The 12,979-nt window shown below is 36.4% G+C and overlaps 1 protein-coding gene across 5 annotated transcripts; it reads left to right on the forward strand.

The window, feature by feature from the left end:
• Positions 1–249: 249 nt before the first annotated feature.
• On the forward strand, positions 250–12,227 carry LOC132152048 (islet cell autoantigen 1-like protein). Of its 5 annotated transcripts, XM_059560697.1 has the most exons (16): positions 335–475; positions 1,694–1,731; positions 1,831–2,002; positions 5,976–6,048; positions 6,336–6,459; positions 6,535–6,733; positions 6,827–6,952; positions 7,139–7,237; positions 7,322–7,404; positions 8,042–8,088; positions 8,210–8,278; positions 8,516–8,761; positions 9,961–10,230; positions 10,337–10,432; positions 10,539–10,655; positions 11,191–12,227. In XM_059560697.1, exons 2-15 carry the CDS (start codon positions 1,718–1,720, stop codon positions 10,652–10,654), a joined length of 1,734 nt encoding a protein of 577 aa, XP_059416680.1. In that variant the 5' UTR covers positions 335–475; positions 1,694–1,717; the 3' UTR covers position 10,655; positions 11,191–12,227. The 5 variants fall into 5 exon arrangements, 1 of the variants encoding a protein (XP_059416680.1); XR_009436465.1 differs by lacking the exon at positions 335–475 and adding an exon at positions 250–262 and having other exon boundaries at positions 10,337–10,655; XR_009436467.1 differs by having other exon boundaries at positions 334–475; positions 8,516–8,728; positions 10,337–10,655.
• Positions 12,228–12,979: the final 752 nt, after the last annotated feature.

Here is a 12,979-nt window from a genome sequence, read left to right on the forward strand (position 1 = left end):
TATTTATATATTGTTATATATTAATATATATATATAAATATATAAATATACAATATATTTTGTTCAGTTTAATTCCCCATAGGCGCAGTTTCACTTTGCTAATATACTCTAACTTAAACATTATAACAAAAAGTTTTTCTTCAATTCATTGAGAACTATCAGCTTGTGTCTGGGGCTGACAGTTCTCGCGCATGCGCTCGCGCGGTCTCGCAGCACACAGGAATGACGTACGTGAACGTTCCCATCGGTGCAACGTCAGCGGGTAAGGAAATGCAATGCCCAAATAACAATTAAAATATAAACACTCATATTTAATGAATTTTATTGATGTCATTTATTTGGATCCGTACTGTGGTGGGTTCGAACTGCAGGATGAAGTCAACATGTCACATTCGTATTCTAAGTTAAAAGGGTTGTTATTATTCTAGAGAAACGCAGCGCGAGCTCGATGACTCCTTGTCTTGTTTGGGATCCGGTAACTCTTCCTTTTTACAATATTTATTCGTTTATCTTCGCAAAGAGTCCTGTATACACTTTGAATACACAGTTCAGCTTATTTGCCAAAAACATAGTAGTTATGTACAACAAAAATGTTTGAAAATACAAGCAAGTGTGATAAAAGCGAGCAGGCTGCTTGCATTGTAACCAGACCCAAGATCAGATGGATGGATGACGAGGAAGGAGAGATCAGAAAACAGCGGCAGCTCATAAACTCTATAGATTTTTTTTATTTTTTTTTTTGTGGAAAAGGTGTTCTGATTATGGTATATTTAGTGACAAATTTGTCAAACCATCTTTGCGATTATTTAAACACTATCCATTCACTTAAACACTAGTGATGAGTTGAATAAATGTCAGGACAGGTGTTTCTTTTGACTTTGTGTGTGTGTGTGTGTGTGTATTTTATTTTTATTATTATTTCGATGGGATATGTGTCATTGATTTTTGGTATTTGTGATCGTGTCAGACATGGCAGTCATTGTGAGAGCTAACAGCTGTTACCTCAAAAGAACAAAAAGACAGCGGTTTACAAAGGGCCTTCTACTTATTTTGAATTTCCTCAAAACTCAGATTTATTTACAATTCATTTATATTGTTCAGCAACACCTAATTTTTAAGTTTGAAATAATGTCATACATTTTTATGTCCAGTTATTTTGGTGTCTGCTAAATGCTATCGCTAGTAAGTAGTTTTTTTGTCATTATTATTAGTCTTTATAAACAAACATTTTGGTATTGTAAAATTTCTTTGATGCTCACCAAAACTGCAGTTATTTGATAAATACAGTAAATCTGTTTTACAGTTTAGATACAGTTGAGTCTATTTTAATATATTTTTATATAATTTATTCCTGTGATGGCAAAAGTGAATTTTCAGCATCATTACACCAGTCTTCAGTGTAACATGATCATTCAGAAACCATTCTATTTACAGATTCGGTGCTCAAGAAAAATGTCATATCATTATCAATGTTACAAACAGTTATGCAGCTTAATATTTTTGAAGTCGTGTCTTTGATTTGTTGAAATAAAATCTAATTATAGTTGAAATATTTGAAATAATAATTTGTGACTTTATAAAAGATCAATTTAATGCTTTCTTGCGGAATAAATATGTAAATATCTTAAAATAAACAAATAAATAGTATTTCTTGTAACCAAAGGCATGATACAAATTTCTATCCCATTTGCAGATTTAAGCCTCACTCGTTAAGAAGATGGACAGCTATGGGTTTGTATCTTGACTTTGTCCCATGAATGTTACCCCTCCTCATTTTAAATTCGGAATTTAAAAACATAAATGTCTGAAGAACATGGCATGCTCTTTCAGGTTCTCCAGTGACATGTTCAGTGGTCGAGCGGTTCTGGGGGAGGACAGCTCGGTCATGGCCCGGGTGCAGAAGAAGTTCTGGAAGACCAAGCAGGTTCTGATCAAGGCCACAGGGAAGAAAGAAGATGAGCACGTGGTGGCATCTGACGCAGATCTTGATGCCAAATTGGAGGTATGAGCACCCTTTTAAATGTCGTAAAATTATCTCTTTGAAGTCAGCTGTAGGTGAAACTATAATGTCACTGGGCAGGGTTTTTCTTTCAGTGACTGTGTATGACTCATGCTGTATTTTAACATTTGAAAGCATATGCTTTTTTCCATTTGATGTATGTGAGCCTGACAATGACAGAGAAATGACTGAATGCGATGAAGGGAGGTTAATGGAGTACTGTGACATGATGACAGGGAAGAGAGGAGATGAATTGAGCTCTAGATGATGCTGTACTATGATCAACTGTGCTTGATGTTACCACTGTTTACAGACATCCAGTCCAAAATGGCCCTATCACTGTCTCTGTCTTGCCTGCTTTTCTCTTATGTGCACACACACACTCAACTGTGCTTCCTTCTCCTGTTGTCTCTTTACATAATCAAAGAGTGCATTCCCTATGAATCTGTATGTCTGTTGTTTCACAGCAGTCCAAAGCAGATTTAGGTAGGATGCACAAACTCACGCATAGGTGACACAAAATAATAAAGATGTTTACATTATTATAAAATAATACCCAGTTATTTTGAACTTTCTAAGAATCCTAAAACATGTTTTATTGTTTTCACAAAAATATTAATCAACACAACTGTTTTCAACATTGATAAAACATAATGTTACTTGAGCACCACATAAAAGTTTAAAATATCTTAAAATAATAATAATAAAAAAAAAAAACATGTATTTTAAATTGAAATAGTACTTCACAATAGTGTTGTTTTTCTATATGTTTGGACAAATAACTGCAGCCTGGTGAGAATAAATAAAAATCTTACTAGCCCTAAACTTTTGGACAGTACTATATCTTTGGACTTTGTATGAGGACATATTTTTATATTTTACTACCATATGATACCCAAAGTTTTTATAACAGTATCATGCATAAATTCTGAAATATGTGTCCAGAAACCTTACTTTTTGCAGTGTCTTTCAGCATTTTTATTTATTGACTGTGATGTAAATAGATAGACCTACAAGAAATATTATGAAATGAAAGATAAAACAAACAGAGAAATTTACTACAGGGACATTTTGTCCCAAATATTTTTAACATAGCTCTCCCAAAAAATTCTAATGCTGTCATCGTAATCTCACATCATTCCAAACCCGTATGATTTTTGACTTGTTGGTTTGAAATAACATGAAGGGGAGTGCGTGATGACAGAAATTGTTTTTGGGGTGAACTATCCCTTTAAGTATTTGGGGCATTAGTAGCCCAAGCCTTGGTTTCGTTTGATGTTGCACTCCAGGTTTCAGGATCTGAATACATAAACAGTGATTTTATTGAACCTGGATTTATTGTAACATGAAACACGACATGAAGTGCATGGACGCCGGGAAACTCTGGAAGTATTGTATTTGGGTGGTTGTATGTGTGAGAGATAAAATATAATTAGTTGACATTTGGTTAATAGTTAGCTTTTATAAAATAAAAGTAGCTGATTACATGGAATCAAGACCTAATGAAAACCCATACATCACTCACGATTTAATGAAGTATCGGCGTGTTTGTTTATGTGTGCTTGTCTAATCTTGCCCTGCCTCTGGCTTTTACACTTAAGCATATCCTGGTTTACTGGTCATTAGACGGTTTCCAATGTTGGAGAAGAGCAGAAGGCAGGCCACCGTAAGCCCCCCGGCTGCTAGCTTAGTGAACAGGTGTATCCGTGTGCATTCTCCTTTGGGCAACAGCTGCCATTATGATCATATGAACTGGCTTTTAGACCGTTTCGAAACAAAGCTGTTTCCTCTTAACCTGAAAACAATAATGCATCATCCTCATGTTGTGAAAAGACAGAATTTTATATTGGTTAATTCAGTTACAGTGTTTATTTAGGAGAGCCAGTTGTCCAACCTGGTTCTTGAGGTCGTTGTTCTTGCATGTTTGTGCAGCATAGGTTAAACAGTAACCTGAATGCAGACCTCACCTTCATCACCACACATGGACCTTAGTCTGGCTGGATGCCATATTTGATTTAATGCACATGAATATACTGTATTAATTCAAAAAATGACCTAGGGGTGTGCAAAAAATCGAATGCGATTTTCATGCACATCTCATCAGTAAAGATGCTCCTGTAATTAGAAGTTTATCTCCAGCACGTGCGTTCGGATCAGGGTTGCCAGGTTTTCACAACAAATCCTGCCCAGTTGCTTCTCAAAACTAGTCCAATCGCGCTTCCAGGAGGTTCCCCGATAAAAATTGCTTCCCGGGGTTACAATATAAGTGTTTTAGCAGGGTTGCCTTGGTAAAATTAGCATTTTAGGTGCTAAATATCAAGTTATTTGTATTGGGGTCGCTTCGACCCGCGGACATGAAAAACAACCACAGACTTGCCAACACTGGTTGGCATTTACTACACCGAGCCGTAATTCAATGACAATCTACACAAAATCGATGTTAAAATCGCAGGCGATTCTTTGTCGATTTTGAAAACGATTTTGTGTTAGTTGTCGGTAGACTACGGCTTTGTGTAGTAACTGCCGCTCCACCTGAACCAGTGTTGCCAAGTCTGCGATTGTTTTTCATATCCGCAGTTTGAAGCAACCCCAATACAAATAACGTGATATTTAGCCCCTAAAAAATGTTATATTTTAACCCCAGGAAGCAATTTTTATCGGGGAACCTCCTGGAAGCGCGATTGGGCTAGTTTTGGACTAGTTTTAAGAAGCAACTTGGCAGGATTTGTTGTGAAAACCTGGCAATTCTGATCTGAACGCACGTGCTGGAGATAAACTTCTAATTACAGGAGCGTCTTTACTGATGAGATGTGCATGGAAATTGCATTCGATTTTTTGCACAGCCCTAAAATGACCCCAGTAATAGATTTCACCAATAATTTATGTCACTTTCCTGAAATAGAATTTGTATGATTATTTGAATACTTTCTTTACAGACCTGCTTAAATACAGTAGTTGCTGGTGTGAGACATGAACTATCACCATTGTGCCCTGTAATAAGTATAATGAAGGTCACTTTGGATGACAACATGTGTTGAAATTACAACCTACACTACCATTCAAAAGTTTGGGTTCGGTAAGATTTTCAGCTTTGACTCTTGTGTTCACCAAGGCTGCATTTATTTAAAAACCAGTAAGATTATGAAATGTTATTTCAATTTAACATAACAATTTTCTATATTAATATATAAAAATATTCATAGATTTTATAATTTTTTTCTGTGATAGTACATTGAATTTTCAGCAGCCATTACTTTCTGCATATCATAACTATCATTTGTTATGATCATTGTTGAAAAAAGTTTTGCTGATTAATCTTTTTGTGGTCATTTTTCCCCCCTGAAGATTCTTTGAATAGAAAGATCAAAAGAATTGTTTATTTGAAATAATCTAACACTATGAATGTCTTGATTAATTGAATGCCTCATTGCTGAATAAAGGTATAAAACATTATTCACCCCAAACTTATGAATGGTTGTGTGGCTCCTGCTATTATGAAGGTTTTAGAATGCAAGTTCTAAAATACTTTTCTATAGCCCAGTGTTTTCATCCCATTATTAAATGCTGGAAATAAGCCCTGTTCCCATATTTGGCTTCTCACAAGCTCTTGAAACTCTTTCTAGAACAAAGGCAGCTCAACCAGAATGAGTCATTTATATGATTTGTCATTTATGTGAGTTACTTCTTCCAGGTAGAGCACAAGTACACCTTGTCCTGCTCGCTTGCTCGACTGTCAGGGACTTCACATCCTTTGTTGCCATGACAGCGAGACTGGAAAGGCAGTTCTGTTGTGTTCTAATGTGTCTGCCTTTTTGTTACGTTTGTGTGGGTGACCAAATGTTCAGTCTAAACATATAAATGCTAAAGGAAAGGAAAGTATCAGAGATATTTTGGTGTGTTGCAACAAAATCTAAAACTAAAATAATAAATTATTAAATGCATTTGTTAATGATAACGTGTGTTCTGTTTCCTCCAGTTTTTCCGTTCAGTCCAGAGCACTTGCACAGATCTCCTGAAAGTGATCGAGAAATACCAGCAAAGAATCACACGTGAGTGAGGAACATGATCTTCCACCCTCTGTGTGTGCAAACACAAAGAGTCTTGTTCAGCTTGTTTTGAAAGCCTTTGCATGCAGTGGCATACATTTTCTTAGTTTCCATGATGAATACTGTTATTGAGACAAAAGTCAAATTTAAGCATAACTCTTGTGTTTTTTGTGGTTCTCAAAATTGATAGCTTTCAACACATATAATCAAGCCACTTATTGTTTCTTATTCCATGAGTCACTGTTGAGGTAATAACCCTGTTTTCGCCCCCTGTGACCTCCTCTCTTCAGACCTCTCTCAAGAGGAGAATGAGCTCGGACTGTTCTTGCGCTTCCAGGCAGAGCATGATAAAACAAAAGCAGGCAGTATGATGGACGCCACCAGTAAAGCTCTCTGCTGTTCTGCCAAGCAAAGGTAGGCACTCAACCAACAAACATGAACAAATCAGGTCTTCAGGTCATTAATGCAGTTTTGTTCTGTCATGTCCAGGTTGGCTCTGTGTCCCTCTCTCCATCGTTTCGAACAGGAAGTAGAGACGTTCCGGAGGAGAGCCATCGCTGACTCCCTGCTGACTGTGAGCCGGATGGAGAAAGCACGGACTGAGTACCGCGGAGCTCTGCTCTGGATGAAGGATGTCTCACAGGAACTGGACCCAGATACTTATAAACAACTGGAGAAATTTCGCAAGGTCAGATTACGCAAAGATAGCAATAAAAAGGGGGACTAGCATCTATATACATAGAGGTTCAAGTGTCTGCTATATGTGTGTGTTTGCTAACAGGTTCAGGCCCAGGTTAGAGGAACAAAAGCACATTTTGATAAGCTTAAGAATGACGTGTGTCAGAAAGTGGATATGCTGGGTGTCAGTCGCTGCAACATGCTTTCACATTCTTTATGTACTTACCAGGTAAAAATCCTTCCACCTGTTATTGCTTATTAAACCTGTTTCACTTTTATTTCTAAAACCTTTTCTCATCCTATATATATATATATATATATATATATATATATATATATATATATATATATATATATATATATATATATATATTTTTTTTTTTTTTTTTTTTTTTTTTTTTTTTTTTTTTTGTAGACAACGCTTTTACAGTACTGGGAGAAGACTGCACACGTGATGTCTGGCATCCATGAGGCCTTCAAAGGATATGTACCCTACCAGTTCACTACCCTCAAAGTAGGTTTCCATGCACAAATGCCAAAAAGTAAACTGTTGTCATGAGATTTAAGCTCTTATTTGACTCCATTTGACTCATTACAGGAATTGAGGGACCCATTGGACCAGATTGTCTCTGCAGAAGCAGCAGAGGACAGCAAAGATGAGGACAAGACGCATCCAGACAAGTGAGAACACAGTTAGACATAGGCATGGTTTGACCATGAACCAGCCATTTTCAGCTTGTTTTTTATGTATGTGTGCAAAATACATCCCTTGGTCAGTGAATTTCACACAGACAAATCTAGCAGTCTCCATTTTCTTCCCATATTCATTCTTTTTCATCAATAAAACCTATCTTTTTAACTTGAAGGTACCCTGCTTGCCTCTCATTGTCAGATCTCTCATTTACTCTCTTTTCTCATTCCCTGCAACCCTCTAAACCTGGTTACTGATCTGTGAGTGGAACATTGTAATTCTATTAGAAACTCCTGATACCTTTGCGAAGGAAACGCTGTTTAAAGTTCCACTGTCATTTCCGGTTTTGGCTGTGGGAAATGAAAACGTGTTATTTATCTCTGTGCCATCTGTGACCTGCTGTTGTACGATAACGTGTCGACTGTTAGATTCTCACTTGCTTCCTAGAACTATCACAATGACTCACTCCAGTTGGTCAATTTAGATCTAACTTGAGGTGTTTTGTAAATCTGATACTGTGTCATAGTAATGTGAATCATCTCTTCTCATCTTAGAAAACGGCATCCATTTAGTCATGCATCAGTGTATCTATCAGTTTAATTTGGTTGTTGTATGTTTATGTTTCAGTCTTGTTTTTCTTGAAGATGAGCCGCTGGATGAATCATCTGATACTGGTATGTTCAGCTTTTAAAGTTCATTTTGGGAACACACCCAGTCCAACTACTAGGATTGTCTAACGATTGTCTACTGGCGCAAGTTTCTTAAAAAGATGCTCTTTCTTTCTATTGTCAACAGTTTCTACTCGTGCAGTAGATGGACAGAGTAGAGGATCAGACAGTTCTTTGTGTGCTAGTCTGGACTCTGGTAGGTTTTGTGTGTGTGTGTGCATACTAGGTCTCGTGCCACAACTCATTAATACTAATCGAATAGTCATCAAGAAATATAGTCGACTATCATAAATAGCATATTATGTTTTTTTTTGTTTTTTTAGATCTAATCAACTTTTTTGTATAGTCGGAGCAACTCCTAGTGTGTTTGAGTAGTTTTTATTTACAGATGACCTGTTTGTATCTCATCTTCATCTCCGCCCCTGTACTGCAGCGTTGAATGAACAATTAGGGCCCATTGGAGTTAGCACAGATGACGACCTCCTATTATTGACCTCTGAGCCTGGTCCGATCCCTTCTCTCACTCCAACCTTGACCCCGACCCTACTCTCATCCATGTCCGTTATGCAGCCTCAGATACCGCAGGAGACCTCGGTGCCTCCTGCTTTTCAGTGGGCCGTAGGCGTCTCACATGAGGAAAAGCAAGGTGCCTTACCCAGCAGTCTTCCATCTAAAATGGGTATAAATTCTTGACTGGGCATCTCTTCAATGCCCAGGGCTCCATTAGCGCCTGTTCTTACCCTCTAGAATCAATTTTAAATCCCTCTTCAGGTGTGCTTTAACACCTTGATCTATCAGTCTTGGGTTCCATAAGACGTTTTATGCATACAGCTCTTTTAGGTTTCCTTCTCCACTGTAAAACTCTCCTGGTGTTTCTGACCCTGTCTCTGTAAAACTTGTAAAAAGCATTCCTAAAAACTGTACTTTCCTCAAGGCTACATTCTTTTCCCCCATCTTTTTATGCTTTTGTTTAATTTTTATGTGCTCCTGGAATATTTTGGGGATTTCTTTTTCATATTTAAAAAAAATTAAATTGACCCTGATTTGCTTTTTGTTGCTGATGAGCTAATATTTCTGTTAATGCTCTTATGTTTTGATTATGCAACCATGTGTTTCTTGAAGCCTCTCTATGATTCTTTTTACTGCCACTTCTGCTACGCTGCAAAAAGTTTGCTTCCTCCATATTTTTGACTTGTTTTCCAGTACAAATAACTAATTCTAAAACCAAGATGCATTTTATTGATAAGCAAAATAACATGAGATAGCGATTCATATTTTTTTGTAAAAAATCTCAATCAAAAAGTATCAAAATTAAATTAGTTTAAGCTTAAAACAGAAATAAATTTGTTTTCCCCTTTGAATTAAGTTTAACGGAATTTGTATTCTCTTTTTTAAAGCTTAAACTCACTTAATTTTGATACTTTTATCACACTTAATTTCACTTCTCAAATTTTACTACATTTATCAAAATTATGCCAGTTTAGGCTTAAAACAGAAAAGAAATTGCCATTGTGGCAAGAAAAATAAATGTTTTTCCACTGAATAAAGTTTGTTTTTCTGATTTTTCTTGTTTTAAGATTAAACTCACTTAAATTTGATACATTTTAAGTGAGTTTTTAGCTTTAAACAAACAAACAAACAAAAGTTTGATAAAAAAAAAATCAACAATTCAATTTAATTAACTTAATTAAAATTAACTTAATTTTGATAAATATTTCAGAAAACAAGACTTAATATTTAATATAGTTTGCCTTCCCAAGGTAATTTTTTTAAACTAAAGAATGTTTAATTATTTGTACCAGAAAACAAGCCAACAGAACTGAGGCAGCAATTCACTTTTTGCGGTGTAAAAGCCTCATTATCTTATTTTTATTGTAGTAGGCAGGGATCTGTTGTCTGAGGCTTTAGACTCTGCCGGGGTGAAAGCAGAGGATGGAGATAGAGGTGACCTGGCCTTCCTGCAGGATCTGCTGAGTCCTGGGGCTGCCGGTGGAGCTAGTGATTTCAGTAAGGCATGGCAGGATGCTTTTGGCTGTTTTGAGGCCCCTCTTGCTCCTGTTGCTGCCGCTTCACCACAAGCAGGAACGGCAAACATACCCACTGGCTTCCTGCCATCACAACTCCTCGACCATAGCCTCAGTACCACAGGTTGGCCCTCTACTGTCTGGAGGAATGAACGGCACAGTTTCATTGTGCTACTAATATTCAGTGCAGTCAATGTGATGTTCATATTCATTCTCTTTCTGTTATTCAGGATGGGAGACTCCACCCATGTTTCAACCCCTGCCGCTCCAGCCACCTTCCAGTGAAGGACAGTCCATCCAGAATAGTCCAAACTCTTCTGCCAGTGGTGGGAGTTGTATATGACATGTTATAAATTACACATCGATATGGACAATCTCAGATGCTCTTTTTCTGCTGTTTCTGTTGTGATTCGTCTCTCTGTGTCTTTTTAGCACCTAAAGGAAGGTCCAGGGACATGTCTGCCTGGTTTAACCTCTTTGCAGATCTGGACCCTCTGTCCAACCCAGATGCTATTGGGCGCAGTGATCAGGAGTTCCTCAATGCCTGAGGTCTGTTTTTCTGAGTTTGTATATATTTGTGTGTGTGTGTGTGAGATGATGGGAGTTGATATTTTTACCTTTTTATGACATTTTAAGAGAGTTACTAATCTCAACATACTCATGAAGAACTTTAATGAATTCAGGGTTGCATTTTGGTTGCAAGTACAAGATCTTGATTTTAGTTTTTTAAATAATTTTTGAAAATGTTGTAAAAAAAAAAAAAAAAAAAAAAAAATATATATATATATATATATATATATATATATATATATATATATATATATATATATATATATATATATATGAAGAGTTAAGATGTAAAAGCCTCTAAGTGCCATCTGAAATTTTCATCTACAATGAGCATTTTTATCAGGCTCCTATATTTATGTTCATTGATTTCACTTTAATGGCATCAAAAAGGACCTATATATTGCCATTAAAGTAAAATGACTGACCATTAGATCCATTCATGTGTTTAATAATACAATGCTCTGTGTTTCAGTAATCTTGTGTTCGAGGTGAGATTGTGCTTGTCACAACGCAGCCTTTTTCCTGTCTGAGTGAAGGATGGTATGGAGCTGATCACTTCCCAAATATTCTTTGCTGGAAAGGAGTGCATATCCCAAGCCTTCATTCGGAGCTGGTGCACTACCTCTCCTGAAACCATTCAACCTGAGCCAAGGAAGCATCCAGAAATCTCTATCCACATTTAACACTGGAAGGTTTCTGATATATGGGAATGTGTCTCTTTCTCTATTCTTTCATTGTGTGTGTGAACTTACTGTATGTTCATTAGGTCAGGACACTGAAGGGTAAAATATTGAAGACTTCTTCTCTGTATCACCATAGTGTTGTTCCCTGAGAGTAAAGTATCTGTTACTTTCTAAAGTGCACATGTTTAAAGGGATGTGAAGGTGAGAGTTTGCCCATCTCATATGTGTGTGTGTGTGTGTGTGGTGGGGGGGGGGCTGTTTTGCCTAGGACCAAAAATAGAAATAAACCTGGGTATGTGTGTGTGTGTATCTGTATGCTTTGTACAACAGGGGAGTTTTAAAGTCCAGAAACGGGGTTACAGATTTATAACATCTATTATAGATTATAGACTGTATTTTTAATCAAGACTGATACCCAAAATGTGTGCTTGTAAATAACAAAAAATATTTTTGGAGTCTCTTTCACTGGATTAGTTTAACCCTAAACGATAAAACAAATGAAATAATTTATCAATATAATAAAAGTGTTACTGTAAACTACATATGCAAGTCGTGTGTTGTGCCATTAGTTTGGTTGGAATGAGGTCGTCACATTTTAATGAAACTAATCGAAGATGATTTTGTTTTAGTGCAAAAAATGCTGAAAGGCTCTCACTCAGAGAAATAACTTCTCCCAAATGATCTTCACTGTCACACGGTGATGCAAAACACTGGAATGTGTTTGTGAACGTGTTTTTGTGTGTGGTTTTATTTCATATGTCACCATTAGTACAGAATTACATAATTATCCTGCTTTTGAAAACGTTTAGTTTTTTTTCCCCAGATTATCATGTTTGGACTCATTTGTGAGTGACTATGAAATTATTTTTTCCATTGAAGAAATGCACTAAACTGTCTCCGAGTCCAATCTCGGATTGTTCTAGAATGTATGTTGTCTGTTATAAACATAGATATGTTCGTTGGTCTGAATCACTTTGTCTAACGGAAGAGTCTGTACAGTTCACACAGGATTTCACTCCATATTCAATGGAGCGCATCTTTTTGTCTTCGAGTGGTTTAACATTTTGAAGTGTCACTTCATGTATTAGAGAAATGTTGTGTTTGGAACTACATGTTAAAATGTTATTGTATCACTTGTCTTTTTTTACTTTAAAAGAAAAAGAATGTATACACGACCACACCATTCACAGCTGCTTTCAACTGTTTATTTTATGCAACTTTGCCTTTTGTTTCTGTTAAATGATGTACAATTTCATTGAAGGAAACTGGATTGAGATCTTGCATCTGAGAGCAAATAAATTTGAGTAGAATTCTGTTTCTGTTTGTTATTTCTCTCATTATTGGTCAATGTAATGAGTTCTCATATGGCAAAAAAATTCATTAAATTAAATTTTATCCTGTCAAGCGAACAGTTTCACCCATTTTGAGGTTATTCTCATGAAATAAACAAAACAGGCACCTGTCTAATTTACAAACACATCTCCATTTCAATTTAATATTAAGGCAATTACATACATTTTGTCAGGACTGCCCATTTTCTTTCAACTTTTTTTTTTCTTTTTGGAAGAAAGGAACATTTACGGTATGATTAATGGCATATTTCACAGTATAAAGATGCTA

The sequence above is a fragment of the Carassius carassius genome, chromosome 10 (assembly GCF_963082965.1).
Source record: "Carassius carassius chromosome 10, fCarCar2.1, whole genome shotgun sequence".
Taxonomy (NCBI): domain Eukaryota; kingdom Metazoa; phylum Chordata; class Actinopteri; order Cypriniformes; family Cyprinidae; genus Carassius; species Carassius carassius.